This window comes from Ischnura elegans, chromosome 9, assembly GCF_921293095.1.
Source record: "Ischnura elegans chromosome 9, ioIscEleg1.1, whole genome shotgun sequence".
Lineage (NCBI taxonomy): Eukaryota > Metazoa > Arthropoda > Insecta > Odonata > Coenagrionidae > Ischnura > Ischnura elegans.
In genome coordinates this window covers 86,368,368-86,393,892 of record NC_060254.1, presented here as the reverse complement: position 1 = coordinate 86,393,892, position 25,525 = coordinate 86,368,368, and the positions used below count along the sequence as shown (strand labels likewise).

Genomic DNA, 25,525 nt, shown 5'->3' with positions numbered 1-25,525 from the left:
ATCTGCTACCTAATGAATTTACCTAGCTTACACTAAATTACTCTCTATATTAAGAGAAAATGCAGAACTTCCCCATGTTTGTCACTTCCTAGCATTTAACGTAACGCAAAGTCTGTAATTAAAAAATAATATGAAATGATAAAACGAAATTCAAAACTATCGCAGAACAGCTCTTTTGGAATTATTATTGGTAAATTCTGTTTTTCTTCATTATCCACAGCGTTAAAAAATTAAATTTTAATCTATTTTTATGCAGGACGTTACCTACTGCAGGACGATAGTGGAGGACAATATGGACCAAAGTGGCAGTATAAAAAGTGAAGGAGAAGTCAAAATGAGCACGTCTCTGAAGACGCGGAGGAGACAGAAGATTAGATCACAGTAAATGCAGTGGGCGGGGCTATAGGGGTAGTTAAGAGGGGCTTAAAAGAATTACCGAAGGTAATATTGGGGGGCTCTTGTTTCTCGGCGATTTATTTTGCTGCCTGCGCGCCTCCGAGCTTAATGGCTGCCATGCCCCAATGCCTCTTTAAAGGCAGTTATGGGTTTCGCAGCAATGACAAATTATGATCAACTTACAAAGGATATTTGGAACATCACATCATACCAGAGTTATTAAATGGAGTATTACGCTGAACGGAACGACATTTACTCGCATACTTCCGTGGAAACCGATTATGTGGTAAATGCTATCGGGCTCACCAATTCTCATGTTACGATATATTATCAAGAAAATTCCAATATATTTGAAATTATAAGAGATTTGTGTGAAATTGGTCCAGTTGTGGAAGCATCGAGGTACATTAAATCCCTATACCCATTTAATTAGAAAGCGTGTCCTCCTGAATGAGGCGATTTGAACACTTAAATTTTGGCCATTGATGTTACCTTATTACAGGTCTGGTCGATTCAGCCATTTGCACTAAAAGTTTTCATGAGTAATCATTTTTCTCTTAATTCACTAACTAGAATGGGGAAAACTGAGAAAAAAATAATTTATTGCAGATTAATGTATATTTTTAGAGGCTATGATTAAAATTAAATTTTATTTCCTTGAATTTTTTTCTAAAAGCTAAAGCAATATCTTATCAATTAATTACAATCGCGTATATTTAGTTTCCCAAAAGAAAGCAATGCATTGACTGGTCATGATAAGAATCTCAAGATCCATCACTAATAACCAATATCTCTGAATGTTTAGAATAAGTACACTAATTACCTCGGACTTACTTCAAAAAGGATGTGGTAAATTTGTTCCAGAAACGAAAAACTATACAAACGTATTACCAGAGAATAGGCATGACGAAATTCAAATTCGACACTGAATTTCCAAATGTGGCAAATAAACGCGCTTAGTTTAGTTATTACGTCAAGAATCCAACAAAATAAATTTTCCCAGGTATAAGAAAAAAACGTATAGGAACAATCGGGCAGCAATTTTACACTAAAAGGCTCATTATATTTCCCAATTTACTGACAATAATTCTAACTTTTAGTCAGTTTATATATTTCTATTAAAATATTCTTAGCCCACATTTTTAAAAAATTTTTTGAAAGAGAGTCAGTTAGTTGAAAGATCAAGTCCATTTAAACTCACTAAAACAGTGCAGGAACCGTAACCAAAACCAAAGTAAAGGATATAAAATGTACTTTGAAGCATTTAATATGCCAAGAGGCTGCTGAAATTCAATAAAAAGGCATAGGCTCATAAAGCTATTATAACCCTCTTCGAACGAAAGCACTACGAGCGTTGATATCTCCAGATCATTCTACTGAGAAACGCTAGAGCAAAAGCGGTAATAAATAGACAGCTATATTATCAACGAAAAAATGTAATCCACTCAGCTCTAATCAAAATTATTAAGATAAATCTCACTGTTTTTAAGATCTTATGACCAGCATTTCAGCTACTTTTACTCTAAAGGCATACTAAACAAACGTTGTATCAGTTCATAAGGTATTATTTACAGAAGTTACCTAATAAAAGTCATCCAGGACAACAAACAAATTGTATCGTGAGTTTCAGAACACTACCAACAATCATTTTGATAGTTAAAGGGCAAAAAAAAGATTAAAACATTTCCACGAAACAACATTGAGCGCGGCTCAAAATCTTGTGAATCATATCAGCTCCAAATCTTGTGCTTCATAACAGTAGAATCGGAAGCGTTATATTAGCGACTGCTCAAGGCAAGATTATTTCTGAAAGGATGTTTGAGAAACGATAGCATACGGTCGGAGTGCAGCCTTGGGCATATCGGTATAAAATGATGGGTTACGAAAAATGGGGAAGAGGGAATATTGGCTCCCGAACTGTATCAGCCCAACAGTAGAGATACTTGGCCGTACAACCGGTTGTTCAAAATCCATGATAAGAAATTTTCTTGACACTCAATATTATCTTTGACATGGGCTGTAATTTCCCTGTGATCAATTGACGGTGAACAAGACTATAAATACTACAAAATAAGCAGTGGAGCTACTTCCGCAGATGCGTCATGAACCATCTAAATGTATAACATTTAACTGTTTATAATTTATTTAGTAAGCTTAGCAGTAATAATTAGTCTATCAATATTCAGCCAAGCATACCAACAAAACAAAATTAAAAGCATATGCTGATAACAGGGATGAATAAATAATTATTTTATAAATCGACTAAGAAAATAATATTTAATATTAGAGCAGTAGGTCAAAATTAATCATCTATAAAAAATCAAACAAAAAATTAAAAATTATCCTCAATTCATAACTAAGTTCTAAGAAAGTAGAGGAATATTTATTTTTAAGCAGGCCTAAAAAAGAAAAATAAAACCTGCATATCAATGCTAAAATTTGGCCATTATACATAATTATTTTAAGAAAGTACTAATAGATATTTTATATTCTATTTCCACATTTAATTAGGTAACTGCGTCTCGCAATTAGTTGCCCTTTACTTAAATTGGGGAATGACTGTCAAAGACATACGTCATACATAATAGCTTTCTCGATATCTCATAGCAAAAATGCAGGTCTGCTTTTATTGTAATCCAACAATAGGGAGTTTTCATAAGGAATACGACGTTAAATTCATGAAAACGTACCGTTAAATTTAAATTTTCGCAATTAAATTGCTACCCTTGTAAACTCTTTTAAGAAAATGTTGCAACAACTATTCCGTTTCATTTCCTTAACCTAATTAAACCTTCCCGAAACAACTACATCCCTCAACATACCAAAAAAAGTAGTAAATAAATTTTAGCATAGGAGTAAAAAGAAACCCAGTGATATAGACAGAGGTCTATGGTATAATATTCAAACTCATTAGCAAAAAACTAAAAACAACCAAAAAATATTGCGATGAAATTTTTGTAATTAAATTTCTTTTCTTGAAAAATCTCTAAAGAAAATTTTGTAATAACTGTTTGATTCAAGTTCCTTAACCTAATTTAAGCTTCCTGAAATAACTCCCTAAAAACTTCGAAAAAAAGAAGTAAATCAACATAAGATTAGCAGTATAAAGAAACCCAGTGATATAGATAGCCCTTTGGTGAAATATTCAAGCTTATGAGGAAAATGATTGTAAAGAATCCAAAAATACCGCGATAAAATTGGCAGCGAAGGCCACTGTCATTCAAAAACTTCAAGACAGTTCTGCGAATCTTTTTCCCCTTTTGGCTTCATTCTCGAATTCTTCCCGTCTACCAGTAAGTCATCCACCCCGGTAATTAGACTGTCATACGATTGTTTGAGAGCTACCTCCGCCGTGTATTTTTCCTTATCTACGAAAACAATGGGAGGGATCAGTCAGCATGAAAAAGCGCGGGAGGGGAAATGAAGTGGTGGGGGATGTATGGAGAGGAGAGGTGGGGGGCTTACGCAGGAGAAGGGAGAGGTGGGGTGAGGTGATGAGTACACGGGTGACCGAGGTCGAAGTAAAAAGTAGGTATGCCTATATGAGCATTTGAAGGGGCAGGCGGCATAGCTGAGTGACTCCGACCCGACGCGCAGCGTTTGGCTAATAACACAGGGAACTCGAATAGGACCTTCCGGTGTCATGCGAGGGCATCGGTGATGAATATAGACACTGGATTTTAGACGCCGGTATATTGATGATTCCTCACAGAAAAAATATATATACATAGGAGCAAGCATCGGTTTCTGTGCATGGAGCCAAGACTGAAATGGCCAAAACCTATTTTAGCAATGGTAATACTTCGTGACTTCCATTTAGTAGTATCATTGATAGTATGCAGCCCTTCCACCACGTTCAAGCGTCTTGTTTCGATTTAAGGCCAAAACGTAGATCACGAGATTGGAATTCTCATTTCAAATCAAATTCGATACTTACGAAGACGTCAAGTTACTCTCCTGAATGTTTCCATTTCCCACAATGATACGGAAATCGAGGCCTCTATGTTGGCCGAGGCTTTTTGTCTCTGCACAGGTATCATACACAGTCATGTTTATACAGAAAACTCCCGTTAATCCGAACACCCTCCCGAACAGCTCCGAAAAAAAAATCATTTCAAAGAAAATTAACCCTTTTTATTCATGGCACATTTCTTTTCTTAAGTAATAGCACTTAAACACAGTAGAATAATTCCTTTACGTAGGTACCAAGCTTAAAATATAGTACTTAGTACAAAAGTACAAAATTCATTAATATATTCCAAGTAAATAATAATGTAAAGTGACGATTGCCGTGCGTGCCAAACGCTATGCCGGTGATTACATTTTTTTAAATGATCCGATTTAAGAACTCGTGATCTCAAAATGTGTGAATCGGTGAAAAAATATATAATAAAGTCCCAGGTTCATGCGATGACGGATAGCCAAACCTCAGGCGTCTAAAGGTGACTAGAGGGCCTAAATGCAGTTATTTTTAATGTTGAGGTTTTTGACGCGGATAAAACGTTTTCTAAGGTTGACATGATATTGTAGAGTCCTTCACGCAAATATTTTAACCGTTTTGACGTATCTCGATTTCTTCATTCCGAAACACATGCGCGTCTATGAGTCAGCAGTGTGGTGCGTCGAAGAAGTTGTAGGACGAGTACTGTCTTGTACAGTTACGCGGTCCTGTGCACTGCGTAAGCTTGCTATTCGTCATTCCGTTAAAAACCGATATTTTACTATTATTTTCGCTGATCCAAGCAGAATTCTTTCCCATTTAGTTTTGATTACTGGAACTCCAATGTATTTTCTCTGAGGGTGTTTTCCAGAACTCTGCATTTACTGATGTGTTGCCTTGGCAATGTCCCGCCATGGCGATCACAAAGCTAAACCGCCAATATGATACTAAAAGCGTACGTTGTTGGTATTTAAGGACTTAAAAAACGACGCTTAATTTCAGGAGCGGAAAAGTAACATATTCATCCCCGCAATGATTTCTCATTCGATTTCTACCAACTTGCAGAGACAAGGTTTGTTTTAACACGGCGTAAAAGCGCGCGAAGGCTAGGATGACGCTGGCGACATCTACAAGAGATAAAGATTCGGGCACTCCAATGCAGCTCGCTCTCTCCGAAAAGACCCATTATTAATATTCGTGGCAACGGTCAAAGTGGTTACCCAGGAGATGGGGAGGAAATTGGGAAGGACTGCGCTGTTGATACAACGAGTGGGTGCGCGGAGTGAGCAGTCTTTTGTTTTAATCCGCTTCGTAATCTACGCATCTGGCTCAAGGTTAGGCGTTGTGACTAGGATGATGGCTTCCGCTCCCGACAAATTAGGTGAAAATAGGAATGCTGTAAGTCGCTGATTAGTTCTCTTGAGGCAATCACTGGAAATAACGACCCCCTAGCATATTATAACAGATTAGCATCTAATTTCAGGTTGAAAAGAAAATTTGCAGCGAGTGATTAAAGCTGAAGAAAGGAAAGAAGAATTAATTCGTAGTTAAAAGGGCGAAAAGGCGACGAAATGCGCACATTCTAATAGGCAAAAAAATTATATCGTTTCGGGATCATCTTTCGGATAATGTTACCTTACTTTAGGAGCCTTTTACACTTTTTTAGCAATAGTTACCACCACCAGCGGACGAACAACTATGTAGGTAAATGCAATTACGGTTGGTAAAATACAACTGATTAAGTCGGGCATCACGAAAGATTATGGAGCGTGCTAAGAAGTAAGACTTTTACTTGTGTAATCAATGAAGTAAATATGTTGGCAGGGCTTCAGAGAAAATTTATGCTGTGTTTGGCGGCACGTAGGCGTCCATCCTAATAGGGTCTCTACAGCAAGAATTAATCTCAAGCGTGTAAACATTGAGCTCGAAAACCTGAGAAGGGAAAAAAGAATTTGTTTCCATCTTCACTGAATGCTAAGTAATTGTGGCAGTAATGAGTAAATTTGGGGAGATTCGTGATTTTATCCGACATAGGGTCTTATCTCGATTAGTTGTAATTCATGTAAGCATTTTGAAGCATTAAGTGACGGCACATAAATCAATATTTTACTCCGAAAAATATTAGGCGCGGATTCTAGGAGATTTCACAACCAGGTGTCAACCTTTTATTCATTAATCCCTGGTGATCGGATAATGACGTGCCACATCAAAACCTAGGTCGTAGAGTATTAAAGTTATGTAAAATTACAAAGTTTTTAAAGTCGTCATTTTATCTGCGAAAGGCGTCGATAATGTGTCGCGAATAGCTCGATATGTAGGCAAGGGATCGAAAAAACAAAAGTCAAAGGGTATCTTTATTATGTGAATCTATCAAAATCGAATATTGAATGAAAACCCTGCAGGGGCCTCGCCGGTTTGAGGCCGGGTCCACACAAACGAAGCCCTTTTTTTCCGCTCCTCGAAAGAAGGTAGGAATGGAGGGGAAAATGTAGGAGACAGAGCGTCGCGATCGGAACCCACAGACGCCATTCCTTTAGGGTGGGGACATGAAAGGAAGGGATGGGATGGTAAAACCTCGCGCCTCATTAAAGCTAAGCGTGCTACCACTAACGAAACCAGATTAATGGCTCCACTGAAATACCAAAAAATTCTAGGCGTTGAGAACTGCGAAATTTTATATACAGAATATAGTTAATCAAAAAGATTATTCAAAGAAATGATTCATACATGCAAATATAAAAATTTTAATAAAAGAACCGACACATCAGATTACTTCGGTACTTAGGTTTTTTGGTGTTATGGGTTTCCCAGAGCATCAATAAATCATTCAACTTCCCATACCTCATGGCGCAAATGACCAAAGCTGTCGATCGCCTCCTGCAAGCACCATAGGATGCAAATAAGCAGTAGATCAAGCCCAATCGTGTACTACCTGAGAACAGTATCGTAGCCACGGGGGGTTTTCCAGGTTACAAGCCTTGAGCCTTTTAAAGAAGCGCCAAAAACGAGTGTGATGGCCTGGATACCCTTACGAAAGTATTATTTTTGAGTCCTAAAAATCACGTTTTCAGCATCAAAAATACTAAAATTTTCAGGGAGAGGAACCTTTGCCTTGGGGTGCTTTCCATACACCCCGGAAGGGCTCCAAAATCTCCGGTAAACCTCCCTCCCTCAATTTCGAAAACCTGGCATCGCCACAGCTTCAGAACTACTTTGGGGACACCCGAAAAATGGACGCGGCGTAATTGCCCACACGTTTTTTAACTAACGTGACGAGCACCCGCAGAAAGTTTTAACGAATAGTTATCACGAGATTGGTTCGATCCAGCTCTCCGACCCGCAATCCCTTCTGCCAGCGTTTTTTAAAACGCAACATTAAGACAATTCATAAGCCACCAGAAAAACTACGGAGCCAACTTGTGAAGGTTAAAGACAAAATGGGACTCAAGACCTCTGGCGTCTACCAAATACCCTGTAGAGATAGCTACATCGGGGAAACCGGAAGAACAATTGAAACCAGGATATCAGAACAAAAACGGTGCATTAGACTTGGATACCCAGAAGAATCTGCCGTAGCCGACCACTGCATTAAAAACAATCACACCATCAAGTTCAATGGAACAAAAATCCTCTTCCAGGCAAAGGGATATTGGGACTGTCTTACAAAAGAGGCCATCGAAATACGAATCGCAAATAATAAAATTTCGGGACGCGGGATTCAACCTCAGCAAATCGTGGAACCCCATGATAAAAAGAATGAGTAAGCTGAGAGGAGGAAATAACCCTAAAAAACTGACCAATCACAGACGACTTGACCTCCCCAACGGTGTGTATACATATAAGCTCGGCACTAATCAGGTCCATCATTCGCCCTGAAGACGACGGCAGAGAAGGCCATCGAAACGTTGGCAGCAATGCCCATCCTTACCCGGCTGATTTCCCGTGAAGATTTTATCAACAGCATTGGCCGGGAAAGCACCAAATCCTTCTTCAGCTTTTTTACTGTAACGTATTCTCTTTCGCATCCTAAATAACCCATCCCGTGCAACTCATTCGGGGCATCCTGGTGTATACCGCATAATTCGGTGGCGGGCGATGTATTCGCGGTGCAATCGCGAGTGGAGTGACGCCCGGGGGGAGGAGGGGGGCGTGAGATGGGTGGGGGTTGTGTTGCGTGAGAGGGCGCACTTATGACGGAGCCAAGGGGGTGGGATGACGCGTGCTGTCGCGTGCTTCTTTCTGCACTACTCGCGTATAAGCGATGAATGGAAAGGGAGGCGGAGACTGATTGGGCCCCCCCTGCCTTCCCACTCACAACACTCACCAGAAGGACCACCACGACGGGATCGTAATGGAAGATAATCAATCCCATGAGAGAATGATCCAGTGTATCAAAATCGGCAATTAAAAAATTACGATTGAAAGCCAGTGAAACGAAATGAAAATGTTTCGTTTCGACCCGGAGCGAAACGAAAATACGAGGCCTGGGTTTAGTTTCGTTCCCACACGAAATTAAAATCACCAAGGAGTTTAGTTTCGACCCGGGACGAAAGTTTACTACGAGGAACGAAACTAAATTAATCGATACCTCGCCGCTCAGAGTTAACTGTTGATCCCAGAAAACTGAATGGAGGGGGATAAGAGGTAATAGTTTCGACCCATTACGTTTGACATTCGTGTAGAGAGGTTAAAAAAGTGAGCTTAAAATCGAATGGACGGTTTGCGTTCACCGTTCTCCTGCTAGTGGTAAAAATATGAGCGCCCTATGCATCTAATGGCGGTCGGCCTAACCTCTCCTTCATTATTCAACCATACTTCGTACTCGGTGTGTGGGTCGAAACTAAACTGTTTGAAGGTAGAGCACGTGGTCTCTCCGTTGCGAAACATTATCTGCGTTTCGTTTCGTCTCAGAGTTTTAGTTTAGTTTCGAACCGAAGTAATTCTGACTCCGATTTCGTTTCGACCTGGAGTTTAGCTCCCCAGGTATTCCATTTCGTTTCGTTTCTTCGTTTCGCTCCCGGGAACGGAACTATTGAAATTTAACTGATTTGACCACGAATATTACAAAAGAGGATCCTAAAGTCGGCCTCTAAATGTGTTGCCATTCGACACGCATTCAAATGGGTTTACAAAAGTCGCCACTCGCGTCGCTGACGGACAAATTGATCCGAATTTCTCGGGGAAATAAGGTTTAATTAGGGGTGTCAACCGAAATTTACACCCATGGTGGTGTGATTTATCAAATTCATAACTCTTCAATGCTATTCCTTGCAATTACAACGACCGTGATGTAAAATATTGGAAAAAAGTGGATCGCATTGCACTCATCTGCGCGCCGCGCACATTTTTGAAAGCCGATTAAAATGCGATCGAAGTGGCTACAGACATCAGTCTTCAATGCGATGGAATTGGGCCTCCTCTATGCAGTCCCCTTGGTTCTGACTTTCGTTTCGTTTCACTTGCCATCCCTGATTGAAAGTAATTACTTCAGACGTCACCTAGATGAAATTTTTCATACTGAATTATGTGATAATTTCATAAGGTACTTTGATTAAATACTTTTCCACAAAGGCAGATAACAATGATACCCTTAAGGGTGCAAGAAGAAGTAGACGACCCTTACATGTCAACCTCTGTCGTCAAACAAGAGACAACCCCCTTAGACCGCCCCACAGCACACTGCGGCGAATAGCTGGGGAAATACAACATTGAAAGCACATGACAAATTTCCAACCTGGCCACGAAAAATGCAAATAAGAGCTCTCCAGTTCTATGGTAGGGAATGGACCTTTCCACTCTCCAAGCTTTCAATATTTTCAAATAATAATATTAATATGAGTTAGGTAAAAACTAATAGTTTCTACATTATTTCATTCTTTCATTTGTCTTCTAGATGTAAATAAACATTGGTATGAAATCCTATAAAGATAAGAATATTTTGTGATAAACTGTCTAACAACTAATTTGGAAGCCAAGGTCATTAGTTATTGGAGCACAATATATATGTCATATTTTGAATTTTTTAGAAAATAAACACTACGTTCCTCGCAGTAACTTCCTTAATGAGCGTAGCTAATATTACACTTGCTAATGCATACCAATACATAGTTATCATAATTAAAGTACAAAAAAAACAAGACAAATGTTTATTTAAGAGAAAAACATTCATGAATTTGCACTTGTAACCGATATTCGCCACATACTTAACGCGTTGAACATATCCCAGAGTAACATTACATACGTTGAAATCACACGAAAATGCTTCATGTAAAGCGACGAAGGCTGATGTGTATCATTCACATAACACATTACCGTAATTTATTCAAAAGATTTCTCGTAAGAAAAAAATTGCAATTTATAATTAATCTAAACTAGAAAAGGAGACATGTACATCCGGATTCATACATAGGACACTGCGTTATCGAAGATACATGAATTAAAAATAAGGACCCTGAAATATGTAGGGAAATTCTGAATATACAGGTAACCTTAAATGCAAGATTTGATTTACGAACAATTTATATAATAATATCAGTCCAGGGGGACCTATGTTACGGAGTTAAATTAGATTCGGTTTCATATCGCTTAGTAATTTATTTTCCTCCGCAAAAAAGCTGCGGCATTCGCAAAGTCTTTCCTAATTAAATCCTCATGTAAAAGGTTTCCTGTGTTTTGACAGCAGAGATTTCGGAGTGTTCCCACACAGGGAAGTAAGTAAAGCGTTAAAACGATAGGAATGTGAATAAGTGACTGAATGAAATAAATATCCAGTAATGCAAAATTTATATGAATCGCCAACTGCAGCAAGGCACCATGTCCCAAGTAGGACGATTTATCTTTATTTTATTTAAGCGTTTGCTAGGTCCAATACTAAATGTTTCTTACTATTAGGAAACACTTCATGCTAATAACACAGAGCATATGTTTCCATAGCATGCTTCCTTTTCGTAGAAAATGTTGAGCCTTGCACCAAACAACAACTTAAAGAAGAAAAAAGAAAAATCGTCCGACTTGGACATGATGCCTTTTTGCAGTTATCGATTCATATACGGATGAGAGGAAAGGAGAAACGAGCGTTAAAAAATTTTAATATAATTGTAACTATCGTAAAATGCATATATTTGTACAAAAACCGTTAAAGTCCATTAATTTTTGTATTTTAAAATGTGAAAATTTCTATAACATTGCAACAAAAGCCCAGAATGTATTCAGTCGCTTCAGACTATCACTAACCCGGCTGCGCATTATCGAACGAAAGAATTTGTCGACTGAGTTCGAACGGAAAAAACGGGAATGAGATTACTTCCAAAATTTCCCAATATTTTAACATCATGTTTTCTCAGAAAATAGGATTTGAGCATATTGCTTGAATTCGCAGAAATTTCCTCAAATACGTCCCGCGTGACAACGCGGAAATGATATTGTAACACAGATTAAACCAGCATATGGCATTAGTCACATTTCAAATGTTCCTCTTCTCTTTCGCATCCCTGTCCTTTGGCGTATTATGCTCATGAGCATAAACTAAGAATGGAAAGGAATGATTGTAAATACTTGCTTGCTACTTCACCGCTAGGCGTCAGGAATGGAAATAGAAAAGGAACACTTTGATGAGTGACTTATTGAGGATAAACAAGAGATACTCATAGATTCAACGAGCAAGAGTAATTAGTCAATATTCGACGGTTCCTTTTTTTCTTCGGCATCCCTGTCCCAAGGAGTGTTATGCGCATGCGCAAAAGATGAGAATGGAAATGAATGATTGGTTAGAATCCCTTGAGAAAGCGACCAGCATTGGTCGAGAAACGTTGGGGCCACCCAAAAATTGACGCGGCAGCATAGCCTAGAAGTTTTTATTCAATATGATCACCAATTTATCTGCATGTAATGTATTTTTCAATATTTTCGTTATTTTACAATAAAATATGCGTTTTAAAAATACGCAAAAGCTACATTATTAATCTACATTAATTTTTTCAGCATATTGTGGAAGATGAATGTTGTAGACGTAGTAGTTTTCCCTAGGTTGAGTTACAAAGTTCATGAAGTTGACCAAACGGCTAATTTTATGGTGCGCGGAGTCATTTATTGCACTCGCGTGTCTACATTTTGAATTTTTCATAAAAGAAATAATAAATTAGAATTAAGAATGAAGCTTCATTTAAAATGACTTATTACTCATTAGTATGGCATGCACTTAAGTCCAGATATAAATTTGCAAAGCACAGCGGCACATCATTCTGACGCCGACATTAGGTGTAATTTTTGGGCTATGAAATAAATATCATTATTATTTTTGCTATATTTGATTGCCACGTCAACGCTGAGGGACTGGAATGAAAATGAAAAAGGAACGTATGATGAGGGACTTAGGATGAATAAATATGGCACTCACGTTTTGCCGTTCCTCCGTCGCCTCTTGGTGGCGTACACCGTTCCCAGCTGGTTCATGGCGGACGCCGTGTTGGAGGCGTTGCTGCTCGCGGACGTAGCTGACAGTGGAGGCACCACACCCGGCGGTGTCAGCAGGCTAGGCCCACCTATTAAGAGGACTCCTCCTCCGGCCCCGGGGGCAGCTGAGAGGCCGCCCCCGCTGACCACGTCGCCTCCAACACCCCCCGAAGACACTTCACCTCCATAGGGCACCACGGAGCATAGGCTGGGGGGCGCGAGGCATCTGCCGCCGAAATCCGTTTTGATGAGCGGAGACCCGCTTCCCGCCGGAAGAAATATAAAAACGCTCAGTTCCCGCTACGGACGCCTCACACGAGCGCCGCGTCCTGTCCGTGATGCTCTCGCGAGACGGTGGAAGGCAGACGGGGTCAAGTCGAAGACGACCCAAGAGTCAAATGGGACGAAGAGCTTCAAACCAATAGTGATCCCTTCAGAACTTTTTCTGCATAAATTAATAACTTTTCCCCATTCACTGTTCACTCAGATATTATTATTCCACTGCTAATTCTATTACTAGTCTAAAACACAGGAGCGCCTGATGGGGCGATGAACTTCACAATTTGACAGAGTTTCTTCAGGACTGCTCCAGCATTAATTAAAAACCTAACTACTTTTCAAAACGTTTTCTTGTGTGTTTCTTTCTACCACTATTACAGATAATGATTGTTCGGTGAGATCAAATACGGAGCAAGGGGATTTGAACAATCTGGCTGCACCGCGTCAAGAAGGTTAAAATAACTTCAAACGAATAGTCACCTGTATCGGAATAAGGCTTTGCCAAAAAACGTACTATTTCTTCTTCTTCAAAACTTTACAAGACTTTATACTAAAATTTAAATATTTTCAAGATAATAAACCACCGAGCAAGGGTTTGGACAAGAGATATTCACAGCGCAAAGTATCTTCTAGCTTTAGAGACGGACGAAATGTCTTCTTCACCAGACTATCCCGAGTCTTTGTGACTTCGCTACGGCACTTGAGCCTCCCCCCGTCCGACGGATCTCGCCCGCAGCGACGAGAGTCCTGCGGGGCTGGAGCTCGGGGTCCGGGATTCAATTCCGCCGGGGCATTGCTGCTCTCCCTAGGCTCTTCGTGGTTCGCCGGCTATCCGTCTTCAGCTGGCGAGCCTGATTACTTTGAGCGGCTGGTTAATGCGGCAAGCTCCATCCCCCTGCGTAAAGTAAAGAAAAAAGAAATATATGTATAAGATTAGTGATGGACTTGGGAGTTTGAGAGTATCTAAGATGGAGGTTATTTTGCATCACCTTTTGTCGCTCCACGACTTTCGAAAAATACTAGTGAAATATTACTTTTATGGCGATTAATAAAGCTGAGCGATTTCATTAGAGAATTTAAGAAAAATATATGTGAGTAGTCATGGATTTGGGTGTTCGATTGTGTCAAAGTTTGCGGGTGTTTTCCATCACTTTTTGCCGCAGTATGAACACCAAAAAATACTAAGAAAATATTATTTTTTTTGAAGATCAAAAAAAACCTTATGATCTCACTAGATAATTTATTTGGAGATACGTATTCACTAAAAGTTTTGAGATATTTTACATATTTTATATGGTCAGACTTTCTATAGGATATTTATCACTCGTATCGTTAGAAAATATACTTACTCCGGTACGACAGTCAAGGGAATCCCATTTCAAGAAAAAGAAAATTTTCTGAGTCCCTAGCGACCTCGGGCTTGATTTGAGAATACCGGATATGTTCAGTAAGGCTCACTGAGCAAATTTGATTCTTAAACTACGACTCATCAAGCGTTAAGATAATGGAGTGGTGACCCTTTTCCGAAAGCATAATACCCGTTTAAAGGGAGTTGCGAAGGTAATGGATATTTTCAACAAAGTAGCCTAACATTTTCTATACCATTGACTACAGAATGGAACTATACCTATGACCAATGGCTATAGAAGCTTCAATGACCTTACGATACAAAAACTGCAGACAATCGAGCTCATACGTGAGTTGCGAGGAGTTGTGAAGTTAATGGATAATTTCAACAAAGTAGCCTGATTTTGTCTATACCAATGACTAAAGAATGGAACTATACCTATGGCCAATGGCTGCAGAAGCTTCAATGACCTAACGATGCAAAAACTGCAGACAATTGAGCTCATACGTGAGTTGCGAAGGTAATGGATAATTTCAACTAAGTAGCCTAGCATTGTCTATACCATTGACTACAGAATGGAACTATACCTATGACCAATGGCTACAGAAGCTTCAATGACCTTACGATACAAAAACTGCAGACAATCGAGCTCATATGAGGTAGAAACAGACGCATACTCTTGACGACGGCGAATGCTCAAAAGAATTAATCAAGGCAGATAAGGAAGCAAAGGATTAAAGGACGCTGCAATGGTTCCCTAATGGGAAAATTTTCAATTGGATCAGAAAATATTTCGCCATAAGGACAAAAGGCCAAAACGCCGCTCTCCAAAATGCGATCTTGAGAAAATAAGAGCTCCTCTAGAAGACCATGATGAAAGAATATCTTTCCAGAGCATTCGCGTAGAAAACAGAAGTTTGAAGTTAAGAAAACGGCAATACTAAATGTCTTTCGCGAGAACGCATCATTCAGAATAACAATGACTACAGCGCAAGATATGTCGAACGATCACCCACGTGTTTTTGCTCAATTCCGAATTTCAAAATTAATACATGGAACCAAAAACAAGAAACTGATCTTAACAAGTAGAAAAATAACCAGGAACCTTCCTTTACGTTCGATGTGTGCTTTGACACAAGAAGGTCACGGAAACAGTAGAAATCACTGCTTTTCCCTGATATTCTCTCCTAAACGCTCCAAAAAACAAAACCTAAACTATGAAAAAACGGGTGACTCATTCGAATACCATATGAGTGGCAGAAATAGAAGCCCATCAACATAGATATTGTGAAATAGTAAATATTGAGCAAAAGATTTCTGAACTATAGAAATACTTAAATATTTTTCCTCAAGAGGGCTATGAAACAATGCTCTCATAAATGAAAATGTCTTTCGCTGACTGCCATTGGTCATTCATTCACTGACGGTTATAAATCACTCTCGCATATTGATGGGAAAACGCCACAGGCCTTCACCTCAAACAAGTCCAGGTGTGAAGCTCAGCAATTAATCGCTTTGTGAAAACACATTTAAGCAGAGAAATTTGCAGCTACGCTGACAAATTTTTTGGATCAAAGTGAAAAACGTCCATGAAGATAGAATCAGCCGCTAAAATGAACCATAATTGTCGACGAAATATAAGACGGGAAATCCTTTAATCTGTTCGGAACCGAAATGACTCGGATATCATTCAAAGAATAGTGCTGCGAAGCACGCAATCCCAATCCGGGATGATGCTCATGAGCAAAAAAATACACACACACCGGTTAAGTGCTTTGGCCTGTAGATATATCCGGCCGTTTGATGGCAATGGCGTTTAGCAGCAGCGTGTCATTAAGGAAATTGTATAGTTATGCCCTGCGTACGTAAGGTGGGCACAGTGAAAAAATACCTAGGGGGAAATAATACTCGGATAATAATAAAATGGAAATGGCCAATTAATATATGACTCTAGAACCATTTGCTGGAGGAATACTACTGACTCATCTTTCCGGAAAGCTTAAGGAGACAATAGTTCAGGTGGTTTAACTTTGTATGGCTAATACTGAATAAATATACAACCAAGCATAATTTAATTTCCCGACTGTTTACGATGTCGGAGTTGAAATGATCAGTATTAAAAGCTTTCCACGAATCAAAAATCAACGCCATTACTGTAATTCTTCTGACAACTGGGAAAATATGAGTGAGAAGAACTTAGATTATGTGAAATAATATGAACGAAAAAGTATGGATAACTATGAAGGTTGTCAATTATTGAGGTGTTTAATTAATTAATTGTTTAAATTAAGGTAATTAATTATGAAGGTGTTCAGTCATGCATAAAAATTATCATATTGAATGCATCGACTTCGTATTTAGCATAAGAAAGAGTAGCGGTGAGCTAAATCCAAAGTTTGAAGATGACAGCCATCTCGAAGTGGTTATCAACTGTCACCTGTGACAATCATTGGTCACCTGGGTTTAGAATCTAGTATTTTTGGTTCATCTATTACATTTCATCACTCAAACAGAAATTTCAAGAGCGTTTGGCGGAGAAACCTGAACTTAGATGGAATATTCGTGAAAGAGGAAGCCAAGACAAATGGTAAACGAGGAAAGCAATAACTGCAAAAGGTGTACTTAATGGAGTTCTATTACGTTGGATTCCGAGCCTGGGAAACCAGCGATGGTTAGAGTATGAACGAAATGAACACTGAAGTTTCGGTGAAGAGGGATTTCCAAAATAAGAAGATTCTATTTAGAGGTGGGATTACAAGCGAAGAGGTATATGAATTTATTACTCAGAACCGATACCCACGGAATATTTCTGGAATGAAAATGAGGCATGGACATTGTCAGCAAAAGGAAATCAAAGAAAGTAGCATTCGACATGCATTTTACCTGAAAAATGATGAAGATCTATTGTATCCCGAAAAGAAGACGGGGCGACCTGATGGTCCACATCATCAAACATGAAGGCCTTATGAAAATAATCATGGGAGAAAAAGTGGACGCGAAAAAGACAAAGGAAGGTCTCTTACAAGATATTTAGATCGAGTAACTAATTATGTAAATGAAAAATTAAGAAATATAGTTGAAGTGAAGATTACCTGATGGAATAATTGAGTGGATATTCGCATCAAACCAATCCAAGGATTGCTGATCGTTGAAGATGATTAATATTCGTTGAGAACAGAAGAATGGAAAAATAGAAGAGACCACCATAAAAATGAGACCAAAATCATTTTATACTACTTAAAATATGAAAGAACTGGGAAAAAATCGTAGGGATGGCTGACGGAGACGAAGGAATGGTTAAAGATGATTCTATTCAGATTCGTGACAGCAGTTACGCAAGTGAATGACCATTTTGTATACAAGGACCCGTAGGCGCTAAATTATTTCTACTGAACATTATCTTGGCTAGTCATACTTGAATAAAGTCAGTATTCATCTACTAATGAGTACATTATTAGTTTAATGCCTCATGATTCACTTTTAATGCAATCCAACCTAGAAATACATCTCCGTTATGGAATAATTCAAAGACATCAGTTACACATTTTGGTTTGGTTGATTCAAATAAGTATTTGGTTGATTCAAGTAAGAATTCAAAAAATATTACGATTTTTAAAAATAAACTTAGAAAGTTTAAATATTTTGAGAGCAATATTTAAATCATAGGCGGCTAAGAAGAAACATAGCATATCAACAATAATATCAGAGGATTCATTCTCCTAACTTAAAAAAGTCACAAGATTTCTATCAAGTCAATGCCATTAAAATGAAGTCGCTTTCACAGAACATTAGGTGTCAGTTCTCTTACTTTGTCATTAAAAATCCTCGGAAAAGCAACAGCCCTCAAATTTAATACAGAACGCAGGAAAATTCAGCAATTCGTATGAAACCTACAAATAAAACAAATGCTCATAAAAAACATGCAAAAGAGGAACCTTTTCCCTATCCCCGAAAGCCTTTACTAACTTGGCTCTATCTTACCTCTCTGAACATCAATAACAACACTTCCAATTCCTTACCATTGCTACAATTTTCTTTAGCTTTATATACTTGTGTTCTTTAATTTCGAGGTTTGATTCTCGTTATATTTTATGTACTTGATTCTCGGCTCCTTTTAGGTTGATGTGACTCCGGTAACATTATATGTACTTTGTTTCTTGTTATATATTATGTATTATCTTGTTATTGCGCCACTGTAAATTGGCAATAATTGCTGTATGTGGGCTTTTGAAATAAATAAATAAAAATAAAAATATTGACGAAAAACATTATGAAAACAAATGAAATACTCTATTTAAAGAGACCTTGTCTAAAAAAATCTTTAATGCACACAATTCGAATTAATAACATTTAATCCTTATGCCTACACATAAATTATGTCCTCAAAAGACCATCATACAGAGGTCTCTGGAGTCTATGAGAGCAAGCTTTTGCATAAAATTTAGATGCCATCTACTTCCTTAATGCACAGTCACTCTTAACGACACGAGGCCTCAGGCTCTCTCAGGAAGAGATCAATAAAAATTTATCATCCGATTCACATTACACAGCCCTAGCTTCCGCCGACCCCGAAAAGAATAACATATATACTTATCAGCTTTAGAGATTTTCTTTGACATTAACCAAGACGATTTTAGATTAGTCTTTTACGAGATATTTCTTTCCCTATGCATAACTTAGCTTCCATGATACCCAGCCATTTGGAAAAATCCAGTAGCTATCCAATCCGCCAGAGGGGTCACTCACCAATCTGGAAGTCCGATATGAAAAGCTCTGGGGAAACAAAGAACAAAAGAACACTGCAAATCAAAAGGCCGTTGTTCATATAACGTCAATTTTAAAAGACCATAAACACATTGCACAGAAGTGATAATATCTCAACTAGCGCTTGAAAAATCGCAGCTTGAATATTATTTTATTCAACTTTTCCTTCAGACAGTTTTAAGAGACGCTAAAAATTTTACATCTATCTGGTAAAGCTAACAAACCAACGTGGATCTACTGTTCCTTTCCAATAAGAGAACGCGACTGTATACAGCATAAATTATTCCGTATACAGCATAAATTATTCCGCGACCGTATACAGCATAATTGTATGTTACATTTTTACTACCATGCTTCCGAGTATTTACAATGTCGAAGTTGTCCCATGGTCATGGCATAGGAATAGTAAACCTAGGAAACAAATTAACAATTACTTTTTTCCAATAGCTACCACCTACCGGATTAGGTAGTTAATGTTTATTTACAGTCGATTATGGATATTTGGTTTCTTTTGTTGTATAAATGAGTGAGTGCGAAAAGACGCCCCTTATTGTCTACTCTTTAAGATTTGCGCAACTAGGTCCACCGTTGAGCGAGTAATCTGACGGTAGAACCACAAAATTTGAAGCACTCTCCACAACCCCTGGTCCAGAGGAAGAGGGTGCCGGATTGTGGCCACATATGGGCCAGGTAAAAGAAATAAATGAAATCACAAAGTTAACAAATACGAGGTGTATTTTCAGAGAAAAATCATTTCTTGCGTCTGGATATGAAATCAAGTCTCTCAATCACAACAGTGTTAAAATCACCAGATCCAAATAATCTACAGTTCTTAATACTCGATACTAAGTACTAATAATAAAATTCCCAAAGCAGGGATTTGGCTCACGTACGCTTACATTTTAATGATAATTTAGAAGAGGGCAGTAAAGAATAATAAAAGGTTTTATCACACTTTTTGATAAAGTTTACTCAAACCTGGGCAAAGAGGGAAAATTACGCTGACAATCATAGAAATCCACGCTTACCACGGCGATATACCTAGGGATTCAATTATTTTGAGGCTTTGAATTTGTCGTTACTATAGAGACACTACTAGATATGCCAAGATAATAGCTCATGTCATATGGCTATATCAGGTTAGGAATGGGTACCCAAAGCACTACAAATCAGCAAAATACATAAATTTTGTTTTTTATCTCCCTGCAATACTCGGGTGAAAAATGTAGATATATTTTCAATACAAACAACGATCGAAGAAATAAATGTCAGTATTGAAAATATTTTATGAGAAAATAATGATCATGGCGTAATTTCGGGAAGTGGGCTCTAACGAAAACACCATAATATAAGCTACAAGCGGATAAGACTACTGAGGATGCGCTAACAGAATATCCTGAGGCGCTCTCCAAAAACGTGACCACCGCGTTCTCAATTAACGTCCATTTCAACCTGAAGAGCATCACAACGCGCTGGTAGAAGACGGAAAATGAGATTTTTCCTTAATGCTTCAGCCACCGCATTGCCAGATAACAGTTTCGAAACCGTGATTTCCAAATAATGCATTAGAACCATAAGTCCACTCAAGTAAAGCACTCAGCTAATGCTTAGCATAGAGTTGATCTAGGAGAAGGTTGGTTCCAGAAACGAAGCATACGTTAATGCTCTTATGGCTATGGTAGTATAATGATTAATGCTTGAATAAAGTTACATTGAGACAATCGAATTATGCATTATCAATCTCCAATTTTACGAGTTATTAGTAAATCAGTGCTGAAATTGAAGTCAAATTACGTTAGTTTCACAAAAATTCCGCTACGTTAGGCTATTAAAAAATGTTTACCGAAATTGGGAACCTATTGCACTGATTCATCAATATTCTCTGAACCCTTCATCCTCGATGAATATAGGCTATTATGGTAAAACATTATTTAACAACGTAAGTGAAAAGTATCGTTTTGAATAAAGCAGCTAACCTATCTACTTAAAACGGCATACGCCTTCATTTAATTTGTTCGTATAAATCAACTCTTCCTTTGCAAAAGGCAGAGGGAAAAGAGAAACAATAACATTTTTATTCATGCTGTAATTTACCAGAGCTAATCATCTATTTGTGATCATAGAAGGTAAGAACTCGTAGGGAAAGAAATAAAAATAAGATCCTGCTTCAGTCAGCCCCGAAAGATTAAGTGAGTCACAAAAATACATGCTCGGTATGACAAATGATATGAGCCAGTCGGTAGATCTTTGCAAAAGCTTCATGACCCGAGAGCTTTTTGATGGGACACGATGACGAATATCAGCGAAATATACGCTTTAACGAATCAATGATTTGTACAAAGTAAATTTTTGGAAAGTCCTCAGACATTGAAGTTCCTCAGTAGACGCTGAATTGAAGAAATTGATTAATGGATCCAATAAATCCAATTAAGCCTTTTAAGTAAAATATATTTTCCATAAGTTTTGCTCCGGATTAATACAGGAGATACTTTGATGTACCTTGACAAATATTATGCCGAATATCTGAATAATTCTAAAGGCAAATAAAAAAACGTTTGTTACGGTAGGTACTGGGTCATCGAGGTGAAAAATCAAACTTCAAATGATATGAAATTCAGAGAAATGAATTGCTTCAGATTGCTGCTGTTTATAACAACCATACCTTACGTGTTAGCAGGTAAAATCGTCCTTAACCGTATAATTTTCAGGAAGAGCAAAAATATGAAACGGATTATCTGTTAAGCATTTTACCCATTAATTATTCCATCAATAACATTATTTATATAAACTCTTGAACTATCTAAATTTTTAAGGAAATTTAATGAAAATTGTCGAATTTCAACTGCTTACCAGCAATTCCGATCGTTAAATCGGTACAAAATATCCGAAGCAGTCATTCATCGTCACGCTTTGCCTTCACTCATTTGCCAAGCAATGCTTAAATTACTTGGAAACTTATATGAGTAATTTTTGTCCTGTGATTCTATCAAGATGCATACCTTAAGTTGAAGTTATGCAGTGGAAGTAAGATACGAATTGTTTAATGTGCAAATTTTAGGTACATTTTGCCAAAGGCTTAAATGGAAAATTTGAAATCTTACTCTACGATTCTCCATTTAACACAACGCATGTCATGGCTGAGAAAAGAGAGACGATGAAAAACAAGAAAGCATAAGCAGGAAATGATAGATAAATAGAACGACAAAAGCTAAGAAAAAAGGCAAACAATTTTACACTATCATCCTGAAATTTTCAGTTAACACAACGCAAATCTTTTTCAATAACCAAAACTCATCTCTGATAGAATTGTTTTTACTTTAGAACCGGTACTGAGGCAAATTTTCATAGAGATAAAGATCATTATTAACAAAGTTTAACTGCATACACCCTTAGCATGCCAAGATGGTAGTATTTGTCTTAAACGTAGAATACGTCTAGAAATGGAGAGAAAATACGACTGGTCGAGTGACCGCGATGAGCCCTATTGAGCAAGTTGCAAGTTTCACATAAAGAATGAACACCATAGCTGTACGGTCTTTCCCTAGAGCAACGATTCCATAACTGCGACGAACACAAAATTTGTTGAGGAATAAGGTAGAGAACGTTTTAGAAAACGGAATTAGTAGAAGTTTAAGTTCCCCAAAAGTAATTTCTATCGATGATTCAAAGTTTCAACAAGTTCAATACTTTAGGGCTCACCTTTATGAAAACTCATAACTGTTTTAACAATAGCTTTTCCATACGATTTTCACGAAAAATTTGTCTTCAACTGACGGCCGGTCTCGTCCAACAGCGGGCACGACCGGAGCTCATTGAAAGAAAATGTTACTGATGCAAGGGTGGTGCCGTAATAAAGGGTCATTTCGAGATATTTTGGGGTCGCATTAAGGCCTGTTTACACGGTACATTAACGCGTACGGGTTAATGTCTAAATGTATGAACGCGAGAACAAACGCCAAAATGCACCGTGTAACCACCCAACTTGTGCGAATGCATGCACAGGAAATAGAACATGTTCTAATTTGGCTCATGCATTCGTACGTGTTCCGTTCCGGTCCACAAAAATCATTCACGCAAACAGACATTAACTCGGCCGTGTTAATGTATCGTGTAAACAGGCCTTTATGAAGTATAATTGTTACATTTCAAATCTTCTACAGTATCTATGCGTTAAGGAGGAAGCCTCATTATCTACTCTTCTCGAAGAAGCCAGTCGTCTTTTAAGGACAAATTTTACTGAAAATCTTGTAAAAACTTTTGCTTTCGCTTAAATGTTGGTCACCAGTGATAAATATAAGTAACAAGCACGCACGCGCGATCAGAGACTAAGTCGAACGAAATCTCTCCATGCCCTAACCACCCTAGGGACTCGAAAAAACAACACATATTTGACCCGAAAATAAACCAACAAAACACACCTATCATCACGCACCCACGAAATCGTAGACGAAAATAGTTGGGAAACCCTTTTCGGATATGCCAAGCGTCCGGGCGGAGAATATTCTCAGGATTCCGTACAAGTTGAGGGAAATGTCAGGGATACACTTGGAAGACGAAGAGCGCGGCGAGGACTGATTCAAGGATTAGGACTAACGTCGCCGTTGCGTAACATTCGGAGCCAGTGCGGAACACAAAGAACGAAAACATTAGCGACACTACGCCTACGGAGGAAAACACGGATTCGTTGGAGACACAAGGACTTCGTACAAATAAGGAAATGTACTGACTGATTTAGTGCTTTCCTGGCGAATAGACAGCGTGAAGAATTCTCTGGATTGCCATCGTGTCAGGAATTGCGTTACTGCCGAAATATCGATGTCTGACTCGTCCATGACCCTCGGAAATATATGAATATTCATAGCCCTGACGACGATGGCCGAGTCGGACAACGAAATGTTGGCAGTGATGTTGTTCCTGACCCGGTGGCGATCCCGAGAACTCTTCACGCAATGAATTGAATGTCAGACAAATACCCATCCGGAGGGAAAAAGCTTCCAGCCTTTTTGATTTTTGCCATATCTGCTAAAAGCTCTTAAACAATCTATTTACCGTAACTATTTGTGATATGCGCAGAAGAGCAAAAATGGGAACCTTACTGTGAATAGAGCAAATTTTTTCCTATAATGGGAACCTTGTAACCATGAACCATGAACTGTAAATAGCTGCAATACTACCTCGCTAAGCAAATATTTGCATGTAAACTGCAGCATGAAAATAAACATTTTAATTCTGAACTCTACAAACGATCCAAGTCAACTTCGCACCGAATGAGCATAAAAATTGCTCACCATACATCATCATCAAAATCGCCAAAAACAGCGGCGAGTGAACATTTAGCTTAAAACAGATATGGCATGAATTAGGCTGGGAGCCGCTGTAGAGTCGTAGGCTAGGATTTCTTGAAAAAATAAGAACCTTATGTTTGAGAGCGACACGGATGATATCGTCTTAGAACCGGACAATTTTTAGAGGTCCGACAGAAATGATCAAATAAGAGATATTTTGCCAAACGGGTTGGAATTCCGTTTTCCCTCAATAATAAAAAGACCTTAAAGAATAATATGCAGAATTTAAGGGCGTTCAAATCACTCACAACAGTCTCCTAACTTTTTTAAATCTTTTACTCTTTTACAAGCTAACTGGTGGTGAACCAAGACTTTTCACCATATGCTTATTAAGGGGGCTTACGTAGATGAAAACTAACATTACAGACCCCATGTTAAAGACAGAATCACGAGCTACATTCTGCATCGCTAAGCCTTCACTACATTTGACTCATAATCTACATTTTTCTTCCTAAAACTTCTTTAAGCCAAATTAGGAGGAATACGGACAAAGAATATTTTGTGGAAACTGTAAACGAGTCCATTTGCAGTTGTCTCCTGTTTGAAGAATTAGACATCCCATGGATGCGTTAAGTCATTACGTAGGATATTAAGTTGGAGGATAGTAATAAATGTCATTAAATGTATCTAAACTAATGGATACAACGAAGAACTCACAAAGGTAAGGCGTTAAGAAAGGTTCATGTAAATTATGGATTGAGTGGTATGGTGAGTGGGGTAAGTAACAGGGATAGAAGAATCAATAATGAGAGAGATATTCTTCCTAAGCAATGATTCCACTGCCATCTCAATGCAGGACACATTCAAAGAAAAACCGGCAAGAACGCTTTGAATCAATTTCTACTGCACAGCGCGAAGTGGCCTTAGATTCTGTGAAGAATGACGGATAGATACACAAACAATTGCGAAGCTTACGCGATGAAACTTGAGAAATTTTTTAAACGAGACAGCATTAATCAACGTGAGAGGATATATCACAATATAAATAGTATCTAACGTTGA

General features: G+C 38.3%; 1 protein-coding gene across 1 annotated transcript in view; it reads right to left on the bottom strand.

The window, feature by feature from the left end:
* Positions 1-25,525, bottom strand: part of LOC124164983 (trithorax group protein osa) — a gene marked incomplete at its 3' end in the record, with an annotated part of 410,999 nt that overhangs the window by 377,497 nt on the left and 7,977 nt on the right. The window contains exon 2 of the mRNA XM_046542221.1: positions 12,732-13,961. Coding sequence (XP_046398177.1) covers positions 12,732-12,787 — 56 coding nt within the window. The remainder of the gene's footprint in view (positions 1-12,731; positions 13,962-25,525) is intronic.